At 37.2% G+C, this 20,558-nt stretch overlaps 1 protein-coding gene across 1 annotated transcript in view; it reads right to left on the bottom strand.

Moving 5' to 3' along the window:
- COL4A3 (collagen type IV alpha 3 chain) overlaps window positions 1-8,057 on the bottom strand; it is a 52,307-nt gene extending 44,250 nt beyond the window's left edge. The window contains exons 1-8 of the mRNA XM_085298597.1: window positions 8,022-8,057; window positions 4,993-5,082; window positions 3,508-3,552; window positions 2,994-3,038; window positions 2,635-2,697; window positions 1,799-1,852; window positions 914-940; window positions 251-328 (exon numbers count right to left, since the gene is read on the bottom strand). Coding sequence (XP_085154723.1) covers window positions 251-328; window positions 914-940; window positions 1,799-1,852; window positions 2,635-2,697; window positions 2,994-3,038; window positions 3,508-3,552; window positions 4,993-5,082; window positions 8,022-8,036 — 417 coding nt within the window. The 5' untranslated portion in view covers window positions 8,037-8,057. The remainder of the gene's footprint in view (window positions 1-250; window positions 329-913; window positions 941-1,798; window positions 1,853-2,634; window positions 2,698-2,993; window positions 3,039-3,507; window positions 3,553-4,992; window positions 5,083-8,021) is intronic.
- Between the last annotated feature and the right edge of the window lie 12,501 nt (window positions 8,058-20,558).

The raw sequence follows: 20,558 nt of genomic DNA, 5'->3' as shown, positions 1-20,558 counted from the left end.
AGTAATATGTGATGGAGAATGATTCTGATGAGAAAACTAACTACTACTGCCTTCATGTACTCTAAGTGTTGAGAAGTCAGAAGAAACCTTTTGTATATGTTATATTAACCAGGTTATATAAAGTTAATAATATTTAGAAACACAGAGTKATTTTCTAGTTTAGAAATGAATAACATTTGTAAAATTTTATGCACATACACACACATATATATCTAAAAATATACATCTCATTGTCTGAATTCTGAATTACCTGAAGTCCAGGCATTCCTGGCAATCCAGGGTCACCTTTTGCACCATAGCCTTGGTTATAGCCATCTGCAGGGCACCCCTGGACAATTAGAAATAAAAGCACAATAAGGTTATTCTGTAGAACTCTTCAGTGGAACTTAGACTTCAAGTCTTCTAATACAGTATGTGAGGGGAAAAGTAGTATCAAAATTCCATAATAATGGCAACTGCACACTATGGATAGTTCTATCTTTAAAATAAAAAGTTTATTAAATAGCATGTACCATTTTCAGGCATATCACTCCAACATGTTAGAAGCAGTCTTCATTTCAGACATATATACTTATCTCATCCATAGTCTCAACCTTGTTAAAATTGTTGGGTTTTTTTTTTCTTTTAAAATACTCTCTAGTGCATCTGTAGTTTCCACACAAAATCATAAGCTGTTCTGAAGATGGGCTTAGTTCTTTGTGTGCTTTAAAAGGGATAAACCAAAGGAAAAAGAAATACTGTGTTGTACTCTGGGGTGAATGTCACTAGTACAGACCAGGCACCAGAGTTTGTGGATCCTTCTTCTGGAAAGTAAACTTTCTATCTCCTGTGGATGAAGACATCCACAGCAAATACACACACAGAATTTGGATCACCAATAAATATTTCACATAATATGCTGTAAATAACTGACCTTTTCTCCTTTGATGCCAGGGATACCCTAGGGAGAAGAACAATAATCATATTACAGAAACAGAAAGACAAAAGAGCCTATGGTAAAAGGACATATTCAAAATATTCTCTAAGCGCAATGATTTCTGTGTATAGCCACATACAGGTTTGCTGTGTCAGACTTCAGTTTCAGAAGAAAGGGCATATTCTTAAAAAATAGCCCAGTCTCGCAGTCACAATTTTACAAGTGAATGCAGAACAGTTTTGAAGCCTGATCTTANAAAAAAAAAAAAATCAGGAGAGCTGGTAGCATTTTAAAGATCAGGTTTAGAAAGTATCAGATTTGAAGCCAACGGAACTTGACAGGCAGCATTCCTTTTTCCATTTGCTGTTTAGAAGCTTTTTAAATATATATTTCTACAGAGGAAAAACAAGTCCTAGAGTTAAAACAATGGAGCCATAATCAGAAGACCTGGCTTTGATTCCTGGTTCTGTTATTGACTTAATTAGGTCATATCCTCAAAGATATTTAGGCATTAACTGAAACTGGAATCTATTAAATACATATTGGACACTTTTTGAAATTTGAGTGGTAAGTTTTCATCAATATCTCTTGAGACTGCAGTTTCAACTGCAAGCTTAAGACACTAAAGAGCTAACAGCAGGTGATGAATTTGCATGCTTTCCTTGCCCAAGAAGTCAAGGCCCAACATGCAACATGTTAGACATGACTTTTAACCTTTGTTTCTTTTCCCCATAGTTTTTATATTAATAAAACATGATAACTATATTTTTCAACCCATAAGTAAGTGCTGTTAAGACTAGTTAATCTGAGTCTTYAAGCACTTTCAGTGAATGACTGTATCTGGTAGAAATGCACACAATCATAAACTTCACAGACACCTACTGGAACACCCGGAATACCTCTTCTACCTGGAGCACCTGGAAAACCTCGATCGCCCTGGAAGTAGTAAGGGTGACTGTTAATGTATATTGATATTGTTTTCAGTAGATGAGATTACAAAAATGTTTTTACATTATCATGCTAAATTATAAGTTGCACTATCATTAAATATTCATCATAAATATCATTATAAGTTGCATTATCATTAAATTTGCTTAAATGGGCCAAAGCCTAACTATGCATGTCTTGATTTGTTGCCCAGTGACCAGGCTTTATTGGCTATGTCAAACCACTGCTTCACGAGAAAAGTATGATTCTCTGTAATGGGCATTATTCTGAATTCCACTTCCAAAATGCTGAGAGTTATGAGCAAAGCCAAACAAGCAAACAGCCTGCAACGTTACATTACACCTTTTCTAGTAATCTCTTTCAGGATGTATGAATTATCAACTGTAAGCTAGATATCAGTGAGAAAATGAATTAACTATCATCTCTTTTAAAATCTCTTTCAATAGAAAGACTGGTTGGACTTAAGCAATTGATATTCTGAACTTTTAATAAAAGAATTTTTATCTGTCAAAACAGGAACTATCAGGTTATTCTCAATGTTTTAACAAAGATGATTAACATATATTACTAAATGATCCATCTTACACACAAAGGCAGCACTTTCTCCCTCTGGCCATTGGCATGATTGAATATTGTCCTTGTCAATAAAGTCATAAATCAAAACAAAATTGTTGTATGTTAGGGAAAAAAAAATTAGGAATGCTTTTTGGCCATTCCTAAGCATAGCCAAACACAATCCTCACACTCWTAACATGCAGCTTGATTTCTACCTTTGTGCCATTGCATCCTGGAACACCCGGGCGCCCAGGAGGACCAACAGTTCCCGGCTCACCCTAYGAACAAGTGCAAAGTTGATACAAGTTTGTTTTTGCACATTCACATTCCCCTACAGCAACACTGAAACAGTTTGTGTTGGAGGAGAGTTTCACAAAGACTTGACAGATCATAGTGTGTTCTTTAACCATTACAGTGAATAAGAACTGCTGATACTCAGATCGTTATCTCCATGTTAATTGATAGAGACAATGCTGATGGTGACACTAGAGTGAGCATGTTTAGTTGAGGACATTTGCATACTGAACACYGTGCTAAGAGAGAAATTGGTTAAATCAGATTTGTTTTTACTTACTGGAAGACCTGGGGGACCTGAAAATCCAGGTATTCCTGGGACTCCCTAATGATATAAAAACAGAGGAGGAACATTACAAGTATTAGGGAAAAGCTCATGATGCAATATTTTTTAATTCTATTTGTGAGAATGAATTTGAGTATGATTCTATCAAAAGATTGTCATTCYGTTACTTTATCTTCCTTAACCTGACTTCCTCTGAATATTCACCAAGTATAAGGGTAGCTTATGAACTTTTAAACATAGATAAGTCCCCCCTCTCAAACAACCCCTTCCCATCAGCCCTTTATGGAATTCTAGTTTGAGTCATTCACAGCACACAGCAATACTAAATCCATACAGCATGAACCTGGTATATAATGTTTAGCAAAAAAGGCCTAAAGAGTCATAAGTTTTAAAATTACATTAAAATCATATGTAAAGTATTGTTTTTATTTTTGACAAATTATTGAATGAAGTTAGCATTTAACATGACATTAATACATACAAGTTTGTTTAAAATAGAAATACTTACTCGTATACCTTTAGATCCAGGTAAGCCCATAAGCCCTGGAGAACCCTAAACCACAAACAGAAAACAACATATTTCATGATAATTAATATATTGCACATATACCAATATAATATGCACCAATTTTTAATACTAGTACCAACATGTGCACATAAAACTATATAAATWAATACATGATGTGTGCACTATCGACCAAAACAAATGTTTAATACAACTTGCATAAATCTTGGCCTCTTGCCTTCCCTTTCAGTATTTACAGAGGCTATATATCTCATCACAGGTCAAAAAATAACTATCAGGGTATGTTGAGGAWGCAGCTGCTGTGAACCTGTTCAGACTGTGAGACCTGGAAGTGCCTCTCTGGAAGGAAATAGCCAGAAGCCTCACTGGTAGTCAGGAGAGTTTCTGAGCTCCGAGGCAGGGTTCATGTTCACATAGTGATCAGRTACATGCATACAGCAGCCACTCTTCCCCGCAGTGTTTTCATGGAAAGGAAATCCAGAGGCTGAAAGGGAGCTAAACAGGATGGGAGAGCTGCAGGGAAGGCAATGAAGCATGCCACAGCACAGTTTGGACAGAACCTAGCTGGAATTGCTTCAACTTACAGCTTTACTGATAATGAAGAGGAATTTTTATTGCTATTAACAATGGAATAGGACAGACTATTGCAACAACATCCAAAGGAGAACTACAAACAACATTTATTTAAAGGTGTGGATAAGAGCTAGGAGGGATGGGGCCATATTAGTGCAGGCCCAAGATATGATGCGATTGTGGCAGTTCCTCTGTTTTTCTTCCTTATTTATATTGTTGCTGAGTTCAGGCTATACTTACCCACAAATAATCTATTCATCAAAAAGCCAATTTATTAATGACAACCCGAGTGATGTTCCTCAAGATAAATATAAATAAAATGATTTTTAATGAGTAATATAGTTACTCTTTCTCTTCCTTCAGGCCTCTGTTTTAGGGATCGGGGAAAGAAAGCTCGAGTCACCAAAGCCATTCTCCCCATACTGCAGGCAACTGTGACAYCTATTATTAACTAAACAGAGCACTATCTCTCTTAAAATTCATCTATCCATTCAATTTTTCTTAAATCTATTTTGTTTCATTATTTGTCTCAGAAGTAGCTTGTTTTCTCTATTTCCAGCAACTGATGTCAGAGTGCACTGTTAAGACAAAATTGCAGTTATACTTCTACAAATCATTTAGACCCATGTGCATTCCCTCTAGCAGCTCTGTCCAGATGCTTTAGTACTAGTCACCAGATAACTTACAATGAATATCCACCTTTGTATCAGCTTCTCAGTCAAATATGGACACYGAAGTTGGTAACCACACATACCACACCTCACCAAATGGGAGACTCTGAAAATAGGCTTCATTTTTTCCACAGAATTTTTAACTCTGCCACAACTCTCTTTCAAAGAGAAACACAAATCTAGTCTTTCTCTCTCATGTGCACACACATGGATGAGAACCTACCTTAGGTCCTTGTGGCCCTGGAGGCCCTTCYGGGCCAGGAAAGCCTCTAAGACCAGGTGGACCAGGAATGCCAGGGAAGCCTTTTTCGCCCTGTAAAGATCAAGAGAAAGCAGTTCTTAAAACACCCTTGAAATGTCCTTCAATAACTTATTTTTAAGATTTTCATTATTTTGTGGACCTCTTAATTTATATTTGCCTACTACTAGATTGTAGTAGTAGTGTTCTTGACTATACTGACCTGTTCTTGTGGGCCTATCTATGTGCTGTCTATGCCACATGGTATCACTGAAGTAACATGCTAATAAGTGTGGGTGAAAATACCAGCAGATGCCAGTACTCAAGTTTTTGCAGAGGACGGAAGCTAACTGGCAGCATGAAGTTTATTATGCAGCTGACATACATTCTTTGTTAATGTTTCTATAATGTATTTAGTCCATATGAACAACACAAACCTGAATCCATCATGGTACTCCCAGTTTGTAGTGGGCAAATTTAATGGCTGCTGCTGCACACAGGGTCAGCTCCAAGCCATCAATACACCTCTTTATGCAAACCATGTAAACAAACAGTAGAAGTCAAATGCAATAAAACTGGTCATATACAATAAAAAGGTATTTCCTTTAAAAGACAACTTTTTTTTTTTTTAATTATGAGTCTCAGAGATTAAACCACCTAACCCCTTTTAATGTCTTTTTAAAGTCAAGTTCAAATAACCAAATCATGCAGAGGAAAGACAGAAGATTGAAGGTACACAAACAAAATACTGCAGGCTAAGCTATAGTTGCTGGGATAGTTTTAGCTTTTTAGTTAGATATAATGAATACGCAAGGCTTATCCTTGTGAAAATTCAGTGCTTCAAGCTTAGAAACTCACAGAAAAAAGTTTCAACTCTACAGGTAGCAACAAGTCAGTGCGCTCAATTTTACATTGGTRAAGATTTGCCTGTTCAAGACTGTTTACACCACAGCATGACATATGACAGAGAGGATGGGGTTATCAGTTCTCTCAGATCCAAATTTCCTATAGCTTCCTATAGAGGAAAGTTGCACAAAAAATCATATGAAATGCTGCCATGTAGAAATTCTGGTATCTTACTTTTAGATGTACAAGAGAGAGGATTCAAAGGAAGCTTTGGGGAAGTGAAAATACCTTGGCTTGTCCATTCACCAGTTCTCTCCTCCCAAAATCCCTCAAATCGACCAAATTTTATATAGATTCTGAATTTCAAAATAAATAAATAAATACACACACACACACACATATATATAAATATAAGCACAGAAGATAATCCCAGAGTATCTAAATGAAACTGAAAGATGAGTACACTACGAAGCATTTGTGAGCTCTGAATTATAAAATGATACAGCTTTTTTTTTTTTTTTTTACAACAAATAGTTTAGTTATTTCACCTAGCACAATCCAAGAAATGCAAGAAAAATACCAAAAAACCCAAAGCTATACCAAGATCTGCCACTGGAGGGAGTGAGGAACTAACCCACAGAAAAAATGAATCCAGCCCTYGATCTCCTCTACGGAGCTGCTGCCCCCTCACAGCACCAGTTGCAGTGTTCTCCATCTACAGAGCAGCAGTCTGCTCTTCCACCTCTCCACATASCACAGGCAATTTTATCYTCGCTTTCTTGTTGACAGATCAGCTATGGCCATGGGCAGTTTCTTAAGATTCTATAGTTATTAAAACATACTGATTAATTTAATTGTTCTGATTTGCCAAAGCTACCTGAAAACCTTCATCAGGGTAAACAAAGACCAACTATCACCTATTAAGCACTCAGCTGATTTAACATGCAGTTGATGGAGATAAGTTGCTAGTATTAACTTTTTTAATATTTCTATTTTAGTGGACAGCTTAAATTATTTTTTCTAATTTTTCAGTTGGTTCGAATTTATACTGGTTAGATCAAAGTCAGGTTAGACAAACTGAGAAAAAAATACACAAAGATTTTATTAATGTCATGAGTATTCTCCTTTCCCACTTATGAAAATATGTTTTAGTAATGAAGATGTCATTTACTTTTAGATAACTTTTCTCTGCCACTGAAATTGAGCTTCTAAAGGCAAGACTGGCAGTGCAATATGACATACTTCCCTGGCAGCAAAAGTATGGCAGGACGATATAAGTAATTCTCTACTAGCCAAAGGTATGGTCAGTGAGACTAATTGTAGTTCTAAGCTTATACAGACATCCTAGTGTTGCATGGCTGGGACCTATTTTAAGGTTTAGCATGCCAATCACTGTGCCAGAATTAGCCTGAATTACAACCATGATTTCTTTAATAATGTCCCCTTCATTTTTGCATCAGTTGTTTTCCAACTACAAGCAAGAGTTTGAAAGAATTTTTGGCATTTGTGTAATTCAGATTTGTTTAAAAGCCACACAGAAGCTCTGTCAAGCTACTATTGGCAACAGGCAGAGCTACAGCTCTGTTACTTTTGACTTGACATTGTTCCCTAACTGCTGGCAAGGTATTTCTAAATAGGGCCCAGAAACTCATCTCTTGTCTTGGTTTGCAGGAGATTTATCCATTTAATATCAGCGCACGTAGCTTCCCTTCAGGATCCAGTAAAGGCTGGGTGCTATACAAGATCCCAAGACAGAGACAGGGAAGCTCTGAACATGATTCTATTGATGACAATACGAAATTTGCAATAGGAAAGCTGCTGCCAGGGTAATGTTGTCTGTGGGCACTTGTTTAGAGTTTGTAAAAGGGACCTAGTGCTTCAGACAGCTGTTCTGCTGATATTTGAACATCATGCAACACCTTAAATATGAATTAATGCATTTTCTAATTTAAAAAAAGTAYGTAAAAGTCTTCTTAGATAAACAGTGCATCTAGAGTTATTTTAACAGATATTTTGTAAGGTAATGTATTCCTCTTACAATTCTCCATAGACTCTGTTGACAGAATACCACCACAAAATAAATCCACCCACTGTGTAAGTTCAACTAATATAGTAACAATTTGCTGGTATAAACTAATCTAAGAAAGGAAAAATGTGTTTCTTCTTACCTTATTACCTTTCATGCTATCACAAAAGCAGGGACTTTTACCTTTGCACACACARTTCTGAAAAAGAAAGAGAGAAAATTTATAAGAAAAATATTCTTTTCATTGTTTTCTTTGGTGAAGGACAAATTAGAACTCAGGTTTTAAAGAGATGTCTGGAGTTTAAAGCCCTTCTTGGAGGTCAGCATCTGAGCTGCATCCCAACCTCTGTTTGGCTCTGTGACCTCAATTGTCAAAATATGAGGCATTTACCTGGGAGCAACAAGAATTGGGGAAAATTCAATAATTAAGTATAAAAAGACACAGTTTTTATTGTTCACACTAAAGTTAAGTGGGGAAAAAAAACAGGGAAGTTCAGCATGTAAACAGATAGACAGCATGACTCTAAATTAGCTAACACATGTACTGGGAAGTTTTAGTAGCGTGGAACTCAGCAGCACTGCAAAACACGTCTGAGATTCTGGGRGAACATGAGAATAGTTAACCCCTCCAAGCCCTCCTCCTGCTACAGCTATCACGTGCTCTAGCCCAATCCTGCTAGGATAACTCTGCAAAGGATATTTCCACACTCAGGTAGATATGCCTATGTCACTAGAGTGGAGGAAGAAAAATAATAATCCTTTATTAAATAATAAACATTATATATACTAAAATATCATTAAGATTACCAAAGTCATGTATTTCACACAAATGTGGAATAAATTGCATTTACTGTTCTTTGTATACTTCAACTCTTCCATTCATTTTTGAAGATTTTGCTGAATGATTTCTTCAGTTGTACCACTCCAGAAAGAAGGTTATTTTTCAGCTCATCCCCTAATTTTAGTACCTATATGTCTATCACTATGACTTAAACTGCGGAATAGCTCCATTCAATAAAGGGCCAAACATCATATATTGGTTATAAAGAATTTTTTCTGAGTTGCATAAAGCTCAGATATGAAAGAAGAACTGTATTTTTGCTTACAAGATTACAGTCTTTCAGATGGTGTGATATGAAATATCTATTTCAAATTTGAAGACAGAATTAATTAAACCCTACAGCTGGTCATAATACAACAGCAACACTGTTCCAAATTTATAACTTTTCCAGTGGCATTCTCAAAGAACAGAAGATAAAATGAGAGGAAAAAGTATTCTCCATGACATTTTAAAAGGATAATGTCAGTGTCATTACATTTGAATCTTCCTATAGCAGTATGTTCAGGTAAAACATTTTACAGAACTGTAAAATATCTTGCAGTCGTTTTATTCCCACAAGCTAGAATGAATTTCATCTATTTTTATCATTCAAAAATGAGATGTCCTGTCTCAGGAAACTTCATCTCCTACACAGCTGATCTTGTCTGTCTCTTTCTATCAACAATGGAAGGAAACTAGCTGTGAACAGCTTCTTCTCGTCTCCTTTAGGTCCTCTTTCAGAAAGAGTACAGCACCTGTACTCTTTTGACTAGGCAACTACTGACAGTAGCTGCTGATCTTTTAGGTGACCAAAGTTAAGTGAGATGAATCCATGTAGAGAGCATTCGGCAAAAGAACATCTATTAAATATTCATTTACATAATAAAACAAAGTGGAATCAGCTGGCCATGAAAAACAAATCCTCCAAGAATTTATTATGTTTGTATGGATTCCTATAGACAGATTAATAGGTGACTGATGTTTCTAGCTTTACTTTTAAAAAGTTACAAACATTAAATACTTGATTCCTTGGCATATTTAAAGAAGCTTCTTTCTTCACCTTGATCTGACAGCTAGAACTTAAGCAAAGTGGCACTGCATCAGAAATATGGAAAACTAAGTTGACATGTAAAACAGAAGCCATGTGACTACACTACCTTCACTAGTATTTTTATCAATATAACTAAATCAGCAGAGACACTTATAGGAATAAAAGTAGCTCAGAACTAGCAACAAGCAGTATCCTGATCTCTTCTCTGTGATGCCTATTAGTTTGACACTGAGTTATAGGGTTTGATATCTTATAGCTCAGCTGGGCAGGTCTGCATAGGTGACCACGATCACAGATAAAATTTCTGTTCCTTTGGGCAAACGACTGCCTTTATACCTATTGCAATTCTCTTTTCACAACTCTCAAATTTGTACTACTGTAAGTCTRTTTATACCTGAGCAGTTACTCTTAGATTATATATGCATTAGTGAGAGATTACTAATCTGGCAAGAAATCTGTGCAYGGAGTAAACCAAAATACATATAGAAAAGTAGCTGTAGTAGTAGGTGATGGTAGTGGGTGATAATACTTATTAATACACACAGTCTCTTACTCTTCATTATGCAATTGCTGCTAACCTTGCAATCTTGCAATCTTGCTAATACTGGTTACTTACCATTACAATTCTAAAGACCTTCATGGAATTGCACATTACTTTTTGCCTGAAAGTGAAGTCAGAAGCAGATTCTGTACAGTATTTGTATGCAAAGCATAACTTGCAGCACAGAGAGAAATCACCAAAAGAAACGACTCTCACACATTTCAGACATCATAGGTATAATCTAATTCGTACGGATCCAGAAGAAACTTGTTCTTTTAATTTATAGTCACAGATTATCTAATCTGAAGTTAAATGCATGAACATGTAGAAATTTATGATGCTGTATAACTCATCAAGGTAATTAAATTATTTGAAGAAAAAGAATCTTTGCTCTTCAAGAAGTCACAATGCTTAGAACTTTTTTAGTTTGCCGTTAGTTAGCTTTCAGATCAATTTAGGCATTTTTATATATGCATATGACTTGAAACTAAACTGAAAAGACTACAGATGACTTTACATAACATAGTTAATTAGATAACACTAAATGTTCTGGTATGTGAATTTTACATAAGATCAGATTACAGCTTCTGTAAAGGAGCTCTGAACCAAAAAGTCTTTGTTCACTTACACTGCTGATGTTGTCTGGATGTTTCTGCATCCTTGCAGGATGGCTGAAGCTCCTTGATAAAAGGTTCACCATAAAACTCCAGTATATTGCCAGGTCACAGGATAAGGAAGTTTAATAATAATCATCAACAGTTTATTCAAAAATCTCAAAATAACATCTACTTAAATAGATGTCACAGCACTGCCATAGGTTTACTTTGTTTTTCAGTTCTGTGGCTTTTGTAATAATCATCTACGTTTAATTTAAAATACTTAGATACTGTAGGCAGAACTAGATTTTTGTTTTAAAATATACAGGCCAAAGAACAAAGCCAGATACTCAGCTGAATCATGAATCAAATGAAGTGACCAGCAAACCAAAAACCCTCCCAAAACTCTGCTTTTTTCAGTGATTTATAGAGGAGATCCTTCCAAAGTCAAGTGTTCTGTGTAGCACTAGTAGTTTTTTATGCACATTAAGCAACAACAGTTGCAACCACCACCCCACTCTGCGCACTGGTTCCTACTCTGCTCAGCAGGCCACTCCACAGCCGGGGCCTTCTCTAAGCTCACCCGCAACGCTGAACTGCACATCCTACACGGTGGTGTTGGACCCTGCGAGGCTCTGACCTCCTCCCGCTCCCAATTCGAAGACTAATCTAAGCATCTGCTTTAAAAGCACTGCTCAAGTCTTCTCCTAGGCTGAATCCTTCAAAGAAAGGACAAAGACAGAAAAAACACAGACTATAGGCCTGACTGTCACTTGCACAGAGCTTAACACAGATTCAGCACGGCACCACTGCTCCTAACACCGCAGCTGTGGCAACTTACTTTGGAGTCAYAGAATCACGGAATCGGTAAGGTTGGAAGGGACCTCTGGAGATCACCTAGTCCAACCCCCCTGCACAAGCAGGGTCACCTAGAGCATGTTAGACAGGGCTGCATCCAGGCGGGCCTTGAAGACCTCCAGAGAAGGAGACTCCCCAACCTCTCTGGGCAGCCTGGTCCGGGGCTCTGTCGCCCTCACAGTGAATCTCACGCAGCTCAGCGTATACTGCCAATACGGCTAACGACACGAAGGACGTCAGAGAATGTATTTAGGAATGTTGTTATTAAACCTGAATACACCAAAGGATATCAGAAGTTGTTAATGCAAGGAAAAAAAGGAAACAAGCATTTCTATCAATAACTCCAACTGAGTTGTGACACTCACATCTGTGGAGCACTACAGGGGTACAGTGGGTGGTTTAAAGGCAGAGGAAGACAAGGAACAGGCAAAATGAGATAGAGACGGTAATAATCCAATATTCTTCAACTAGTCTCTTTTTGGAATGACATATATTATAACAAAGTAGTCTGAATATGTTTGCTCTTCAGAGAAGATCAGAATGGGTCAACTATAATTAAAAAAAATATACATTTATACTGAAAATATTGCACCAAGGACAGTCAGCCAGCAAGGGATGTTCTTGCAAGATCCAGCACCATTTTCTTTAAATATGTTTCAGATGAAACCTATGTAGTCAGCAGGAGCTGTGCTACAGTGCCACGCTGTATTACCATTATTACTCCACCACTGTCATCRTGACAAAGACATTCAGAGGAAAGCTGAGATGCGATTAAACGTATTCTGTCAGAACACAGTAATCTGGTTGAAGTAGGGTTCAAATTTACATTTTTGGTCTGATTGGTTTTTAATTTCAAGGGCGAACTCCATTGATTCCAGAGGTAAATTCTGGTTAACATAAATCAAAATTACCGTGCAACATGATGAATTTTAAAATGAATTAAGCACAGGACAAGAGATATCCATTAATTACAACGGCCAGTGAGAACAGTCCAGGTGTCTTCTCTCAAGCTCATGCTAAAGCCATCACTTTCCTGCCTAAGTAGTTCCCATGACTGATCAGGCTCATTATTAAAAATCCAAGTCCGACTCTTCATTTAAACTTSATTTTTATCAGCCTATCACCTATCTTCTCATTAGGTCTTTATCTTTTAGGGTCACTGAAGTAGAACTTCATCAAAAAGTGAAATTAGATTTGTTGAACAAGATCTGTTTTTCTGTGATACATTTTTATTTCTTTTCCATCATTCTGCCCAAGAATGGTATTTTCAGCAGCCTACAATTATGCAGATCTTCACAACGGTCCTTTCTAAGCAGAAGTATCAGCTCATTTCCAGTTTTCTGTAATTTCTCTAAAATTCCAGTATTTATTAAAAATTAAATATCAGTGAGTCAATTCCTTTAAGAGTCTTAATTACGAATTTTCAGGGCTGCTGACGCACTGRGATTTCTGAATTCTTCCTGGCTCTCTCAGTGCAATGCAATCACTTTACACATTCCAGCTGTGTCTATAAACCACAACTAAGCACAGCAAATAATATTACTCAAATAGTTGATGTTGATATATCCCTTAAAACTACAAAAGGGCCCATTTCTCTAACACTCCCTACAATATGTTCTCTATTACATCTAATATAAGTAAATGCAAAATGTTGTTTATTACTTTCATTTAGTTAACTAATAAGCTAATTACAGTAAGTGGAAAACTTTGCTTTAGCGTTTTCTATACTWCAGACTTGTGCTGGGATAGATATGCTGCATAGGAATGTGAAAAGCTGCAGTTTCTGAAGAAATTATGGTGCTAGCTAAAGCCTTTAGCTTAGACACAACTAAGCTTTTGACAATTTATCCTAACCTGCTCAGACAGAGTATTTGAGAGCAGGGCTGTACTGAAAAGAGTTCCTACTATGGGAAAAAAAGTATGTAGGGAAATTTTTTTCTCAGTCTAAGGTGCACTTGTGTGAGAATAGTGATATTATCAGACATTAGTAGGTATGTGACCTTGGCAGCACATTCCTTATGTTGCACAACTGTAAATCACCATACAGCATACAAGGTACTGGAGAATCAAGTTCCTCACTCCAAAACATTGCTATCAAAACAAAATACCAGTCTCACAATTACTATCTGTATAAGAGAAGTTCTTCATGCATTCTAAGCATCAAACATGAATTCATCAAAATTATCAAAGACCACTATGAACTTTATGTTTTTTTAGTGATCGCTGGACCAGTACAACCAAACCAAATTATTAAACCTTCAATAAATATAGACAACATCGAGCACAAATAGGAGATGATGAGATGAAGGAAAATATGTCAGTTCCCAAACCCTGAAACATTGTGTAGTCACTTGTGAACTGGAAGGAAGCCAGACATTCCTACCTTAGACGACTCCTATTAACAACAATGCATGCAATCAGAATTCATATCATTTTACCTACCAGTTGAACATCTAGCACTTGACAAAAATTATTTCAGTCTAACCTTCCATTAAAAAGAAATACATCTGCAACTTTAACAGCTCAGTCTGTAATGTCTTTTGAAGAGAGAGCTGATCTCAAAGGACATGGCAGAAGACAACTGTAATGCTACAGAACACTGCAGTTGAATAAACTTCATTAAACATTTGCAATGGAAACCCTGCTCAGCGAATAACCACTGAATCAATAGCCCTCCTTTGTGACATAGGCCTTGTATTACTGGATATGTGATGCTTGCAACATGAGGTGCAAAAGAGAAGTCCTAAGCATTCGTGATCATAGGAAAAAACCTCCATAACATTTTATGATTTGTGCCTCGCTTATAAATAAGCAATATCAGTATACAACATGCGTCTGTCACTGTATATGATTAGAAATTCTTTACTTTCTCTGCTTAATTTTGGACTACCAGGCGTTCTTTTGGAAGGGAGTTATTCTTTTATCTGTCTAATAAAAGGACGTATTTGTAATGGTGTTTTCCAAATAATTCAAAACTAATGGTGAATGACTGTTATTGGATAAATGAGAGAAGTCGCTCCAGATGAACATTTAGACAACTTTCTACTGATGTCAAATGAACATGTCTATGAAAAGTTTCTAACTTCAGAAACTTAAATAGTTTTGAAAACTTAGTTTTAAAGTAAAAAAGCATTCAGTAGGAATTTTGTATAACTATTCTGTAATGTTAGCCAGATCTCTTTATTAGAACCATTGCCTTTTATTGCAAGAAACAAAACAAGAACAAAAAACTCAACACTAGATACTAGTAGTTCATACTATTCTTATGTAAGTATATAATTCTGCCATCTTGCTCATACTTCCACGTACAACTTCCACGCACAGTGCCAACAGTATTCTTGTCCAGGCAGATTCAGTACCGTTAACATGGAACTTCTTCTCTTCAGTTCACAGACAGTAAAGAGTTAGGGAGAGAAGAAATGGTGGGGCTTGGAAACTTCCACTGTGCCTGCATATGATCATGATTACTTCAGGACAATACAGGTAAAATGTTATCATTTAGCAAAAAACGCCTTGGTGTCACTATCTCAAATTGTTAGTGAACTGTATAGTGATGTTCACTAAGGCTTGTGTTGCAGAAGCTGCCTAAAATTACTCAGTATCTATGTAACTAGACCTGGCATGTTGTGTGTATTTTTGGAGAACAGTCAGTTGAGACTCTCAACTGAGTCTCTGTTGTTTCTTTGTGTTGCTTTTGTTCTGAAGAGCAAAAGGCTCATAGCTACTCCCTCTTTAAACAGAGAGAAAGATGGTTTTCTTTCTTCTATTAGAACACAGGAAAGTTTTGATATTTGTATTTATAATGACCAATATCTTACTCTACAAATCTCACTAGAGTTAAACTCATTGTGATTAGGGCGATAAGAAACTGGACCAAACCGTATTCATGAGCTGTATTCAGGCTGGTAAAATCTCCAAAGGCACTCCAATAAACGAGGCACTGCTGCAGATTTCATCTTCCGACCTAGAACTCTGCTGAGAACACCACAAATAAATATTCTTTCTTTCCACAAGCAAAAAAGACCAGGCAATTCAGGCCACAGAATTTTGTTTTGTAGCAAACTCTTAAAGGTGCTTAATTAGCTTATTCAGCTGTCAGTATCCATGCTCTTGCCTGCTAATAGAGGGTCATCTTAAAAGAGCAAAGAATACATATAATCAGCTAGTGAATTTCTGCTAACCTGCCATAGTATGGTTAACAGTACATCAAACAACTTGTATTTCTTCTTAACTATTGAGYATAGGAATGGTATTCACCATAATTGTCCCTTCAGGCCCATATATTCACAGAATTCCAAACGGGCATCTTCTCTTTAGTGGTGCAAACAGGAATGAAAGCAACAGTAGCTTGTTCAGAGAAAGCTTATTGTGCATGCTTTGGTTTCTGTTTCTTTGCAAGGCTCTAAAATTTTCTAAGTTATTTTCTTGCAATTTCCTCCAAAATAGTCTGGAAAAAATGCAGCACAGAGCCATGGCTAAAAAGCCTTCAATGAACCAGGCCAAGCAGAAGGCTTTTAAGAATTGTACCATATCACAAAACCGCTAGGTTAAAAAATGACAAACAATTAAACTAAAGCCTAAAATATATTACGTGTGGCAAAATGGAATTTTTTCAGTGTATGCAAGAGAGACTGGGACTGTGACCAGTTAAGAAGTGAAAAGCCTTTTTGTATTTCACCTTCTTCCTAGGCTCCTGTAACCCATGCCAACAAACTGAGCCTTCTAGTATTACTTTGTTAGGCTGTAGGATGAGAATGTGACAGTAAAACAGATGACCGGACATCTCATACTAGTTCCACTTAATAGCAAAGTATTTTGTTTCAAAGACGTGTTATGATAAACCAGCTCTAGGTCTTGCAGAAGAGATATTGTTAGTACAGATCTCAAAATAAAATGCTGCTATAGTTATATAAAATGCAAAGCAATGAAGAGTGAATCAGTGTTTGCCTGCCTACCTTGATCATTTGAATATTATTTAATCAATAAAATAACTTGGATCATAGAGTTTTGCTTAAACGTGCATTTAACTTGCACGTTAGAAAAAAATTACACATGAAATATTACCAGTTAAATTTTCATAGGTGTTTTACTAAGATAGCCATTCCAAAGGAGGTTTATCTCCTTGCAATCATAAAATGCACATATAGCTTGAACAGAATACTTAATGTTTCTTGGTCAGCAGAACAGGCCTCTGTGTGTGGTATAAGACAGCAGCACACCAGCAATTTTGATGCACTAGCATTCAGGCAGCTCTGCTATTTATGCCAACTGTGACTTGGCCTAACAGGAAAAATACTGTTTTGCAATGCTTGACACTGGCCTATTTCTCTATGGCGATGATGGCTCAATTACAACTAATCATAGAGGCAATCAGGATAAGAACAGGCTAATACAAATAGGGCCCAATTATCAGAGTAGCACTCCCATCGACTTCAGAGTCAGGATCATATTAACCAAATCAAAGTAGGCACTTCAAAAAGAGCTTGTTTTTGTCCACCGTGCTCAGCGAACTCTCTTCTGTATATTCAGGTGCRCATCTTCTCTTCACAGCTGCCTTGTGTGACAAAGAACCTGGGCACCTCCAAAGGCAGGCAGAGAAAGAGCATTCTTCCTTTGACACTACTTTGGCCCTTCAATATTTTCATTGCTAGTGAAACAAAGCAAGACATCCTGCATCAAATTCTTACCAGACTAGGAGATGCTCACAGCTGAACTAGCACACTGTACTGCACTCTTTTCTTCCAGAGCCGTACTTTCAGACCTATTTGTGTCAGCAGGTTTATTTGCATATTATTAGGAAAAAAGCTATTGCATGAAGAAGAAAAGACTGGCTTGTAAGTATTGCATGTGAGTTTTAACATTATTGAAAAAAAACATGAATTGAATATAAACACTTGCATTTAGTTACAGATAATAAGCATAAGTGAGAAATGGAATTCAAAAAAGATATTTTAAAGTCCTACAGTTACTGAGTTTACTATCAACCCTTTCCTGCCAGTAGCACATGATAAAAAAAGCATATTGATACAAATACAGAATAGAGCGTACTTAATATTATTCTGTGAGTTAACTACAATACTGTTCAATGCAAATCCAAAACTAGCAGTAATATGATGTGATGAGCAGCTAACCGGCAATTATGAAATCTCACTCAAATAGTAATTCTTTTTTTCATCTTTTTCTAAACAAACACTAATCTAATGGCATCACAAAAATGATCAATGCTACTAAGAAGTAATGATTCAGTAATAATAAACTTTACCTATGTATTTTTCTAAATAGCAAATTTCAGGGAACATTTAGATGTTCTTGTTTACTTCAAGACACACACCACTTTAAATCTGAAAAGAAGCACACAGTTGGTATCACAGGACAGGATATATGCAGGAGAATTAACTGCATTATACATAGGCATCAAGAGAGTAACAGCTCTAGCTGCCATTAAATAAACAACCAGGAAGCAAATTCTTCTTTTATTTTTTGGAGGTGAAAAAAAAATGAAATGAGGAATGAGAACCATCTTGTTGCCTGAGGAAACACTTTAACAATTTTATTATTATTATTATTCTAAAGTATTCAAATGAACAGTGGAAAAATCCAAAGAATTACATCAGTATTTGGAGTGAAGGAATACATCAAGCAAGCCAAAAAGCCTTTGACATGGGAAGATGCTACTTCTGCTGAATTTTCAGACGATGTGATTAGAGTGTGCCAATGGCCAAGAATGCAGATAATAACACACTCTAGCAGGTGCCAGAAAGTTCAAGCTCCTCAGGGCAGGGCATATGTCTCTTTGCTACTCTGCAAAGGTCTGAAGGCCCAGGACCTGCTACATAATCGGCAGCAGGCACAAATTAGTGATTTTCTTTCCTGTCTTTGGGAATAAACTACTTACTGAGTTATTGAGAGACATGAACTGAAACATTTATCCCTGCTGTGCTGAAACATATTACAGTTTAGGCATACAGCAAAAATATTGCTTGCTGGTCAAATACCAGCTTAATATGAAAGCATAGTATGATTTTAAAACATAAATGATGCTTATTTTTTGTAATAGACAGTCTAGTCAAGATTAGATGATTTACTCATCAATGAATTCACGTCAATTAACATTAACTAGAAATATTTAATCGGGACTTTTGATGTACATTTTACTTTAAAGTTCTTATTTCCTCCCTCATCTGAAAAACTTCTTAGAATTAACTTTCTCTTTTGAAAAGATCAGCTTTCTCATAGAAGAATGGAAATTATGGTATCTGAATCTTAAACTGACCTCAGTTATGTGTTGCAAATCAAGTTTAAAGTAATCTCAAACAACATATTTGAAATCGACTGAATTTTTAGAGCAATATTGAATCAATATGTTGTGTTCAAGCTTTGCCTTGACAGCAAGATTTCTTTAGAAGACACTTCTGACTGTCCTGTATCTTGCCTTTAAGAATAAACAAGGCTCTAGTAATGACGACATTACTCTGCTGSTATCTCAGAGCTTCATGATTTACCCTTAGTAGAAAGGCTGCCGAAGAACTAAGGTGCAAGAGCCTGCAACACTTCCAAATATTCTAGGATCCTCCTGAAATTGCTTGAAAGTGCTGAAATAGAATCAAAGTGCTTTACAGGGACATACTCAGTCTCTCTCTGCTCCATATACCCTCTTTTCTTTGGCCTTGCAGATAAAGCTCGACACAGGGCGACAGAATCAAAGCGGCTGTGCAGCACAGACGTGGCACAGAAAGCACAAGTGTGTGTGAATGCATGCGTGCGCTGGGGACAGCGGGAGCTGCCAGTGTGAAGCCCGTGACTGCGAACAGCCATCCTGAAGCGTGTTATGATGCTCACCTCTAAGGGAAGAGAAGGCTACGGGAGGCTCCAGCTGAGGAAGAGAGAAATGGGGCAAATTGCAAAGCACGGGGAGACAGGACTTGAGTTTGTTCATCTCTTGCTTTGAGTAATGAACAGTTCTACATTAGACCCTGGAATGACTTTACAAAAAAAAAAAAAAAAAAAAAAAAAAAAATTGTACTTGACTGAAATGGCAAACGGATCTGGTGTCTACAGTTCTACGTTAGAACTAAGAGGCATTTTAATTACTGTATAAATAAAACAATTAGATCTTTGTTAAATTACCAAACTTGACTACAAGTTAGTTGCAGAGTGCCATGAAAGAAAACATGATCTGTGAGGTGCTTATTGTTTTTTAGACACTTTATCCAGAATGGATTAAGAATGAAAGGGCTGCAATAAGTAAAAAAGTTTTTCTTTTAAAAACCAGGTCTGCTTCTGATAACCTTTACAACAGGAACAGTATTTCGCTCTATTTTTGTGATGACAAAGTAGCTGGTCAGAACTTCCACTTACAGAAGAAGAACGGCAAAACAATTTGAAAGGCAGCGAACGATTGGGATGTAATCATGGCCATCGCCTAGGGCTTTACTCAAGTGTGCAAGGAGAAACGAACAGTGTTAACCACAGTGAGAGAAACTGCCTCTGGAATTCAGTGAAGCTGGCAGCTTCCTGGGTTTGATGCCCGAGAGAGAGGCTGAGCGCTGCCCTGACCTGTTTACTCTCTGCTCCCCGGCGGTAACAGATGATCTGAGCACTGAAACCAGAGGAGGAAGCAGCGGCAAAGACTGCCGCGTAACGCGGGGGGATTCGGGACGGTGGGAGACCGTGAGAGCGCTTCACGGACGGCGCTGCGACGGCAGCTCGCACCGGGCGCGGCCGCGACTCCAAGGCGCGAAACGCCGCCGCGAGCCGGCGGCAACTCCGCGCACCGCTGCCCGGCGGCCGCCCGGCCGCGCAGCTGCGGGCAC

Source organism: Rhea americana, unplaced genomic scaffold, assembly GCF_003343005.1.
Source record: "Rhea americana isolate MKP2758 unplaced genomic scaffold, rheAme1 scaffold_14, whole genome shotgun sequence".
In the NCBI taxonomy this organism is placed as follows: Eukaryota; Metazoa; Chordata; class Aves; order Rheiformes; family Rheidae; genus Rhea; species Rhea americana.
This window is presented reverse-complemented; position numbering and strand designations above follow the sequence as displayed.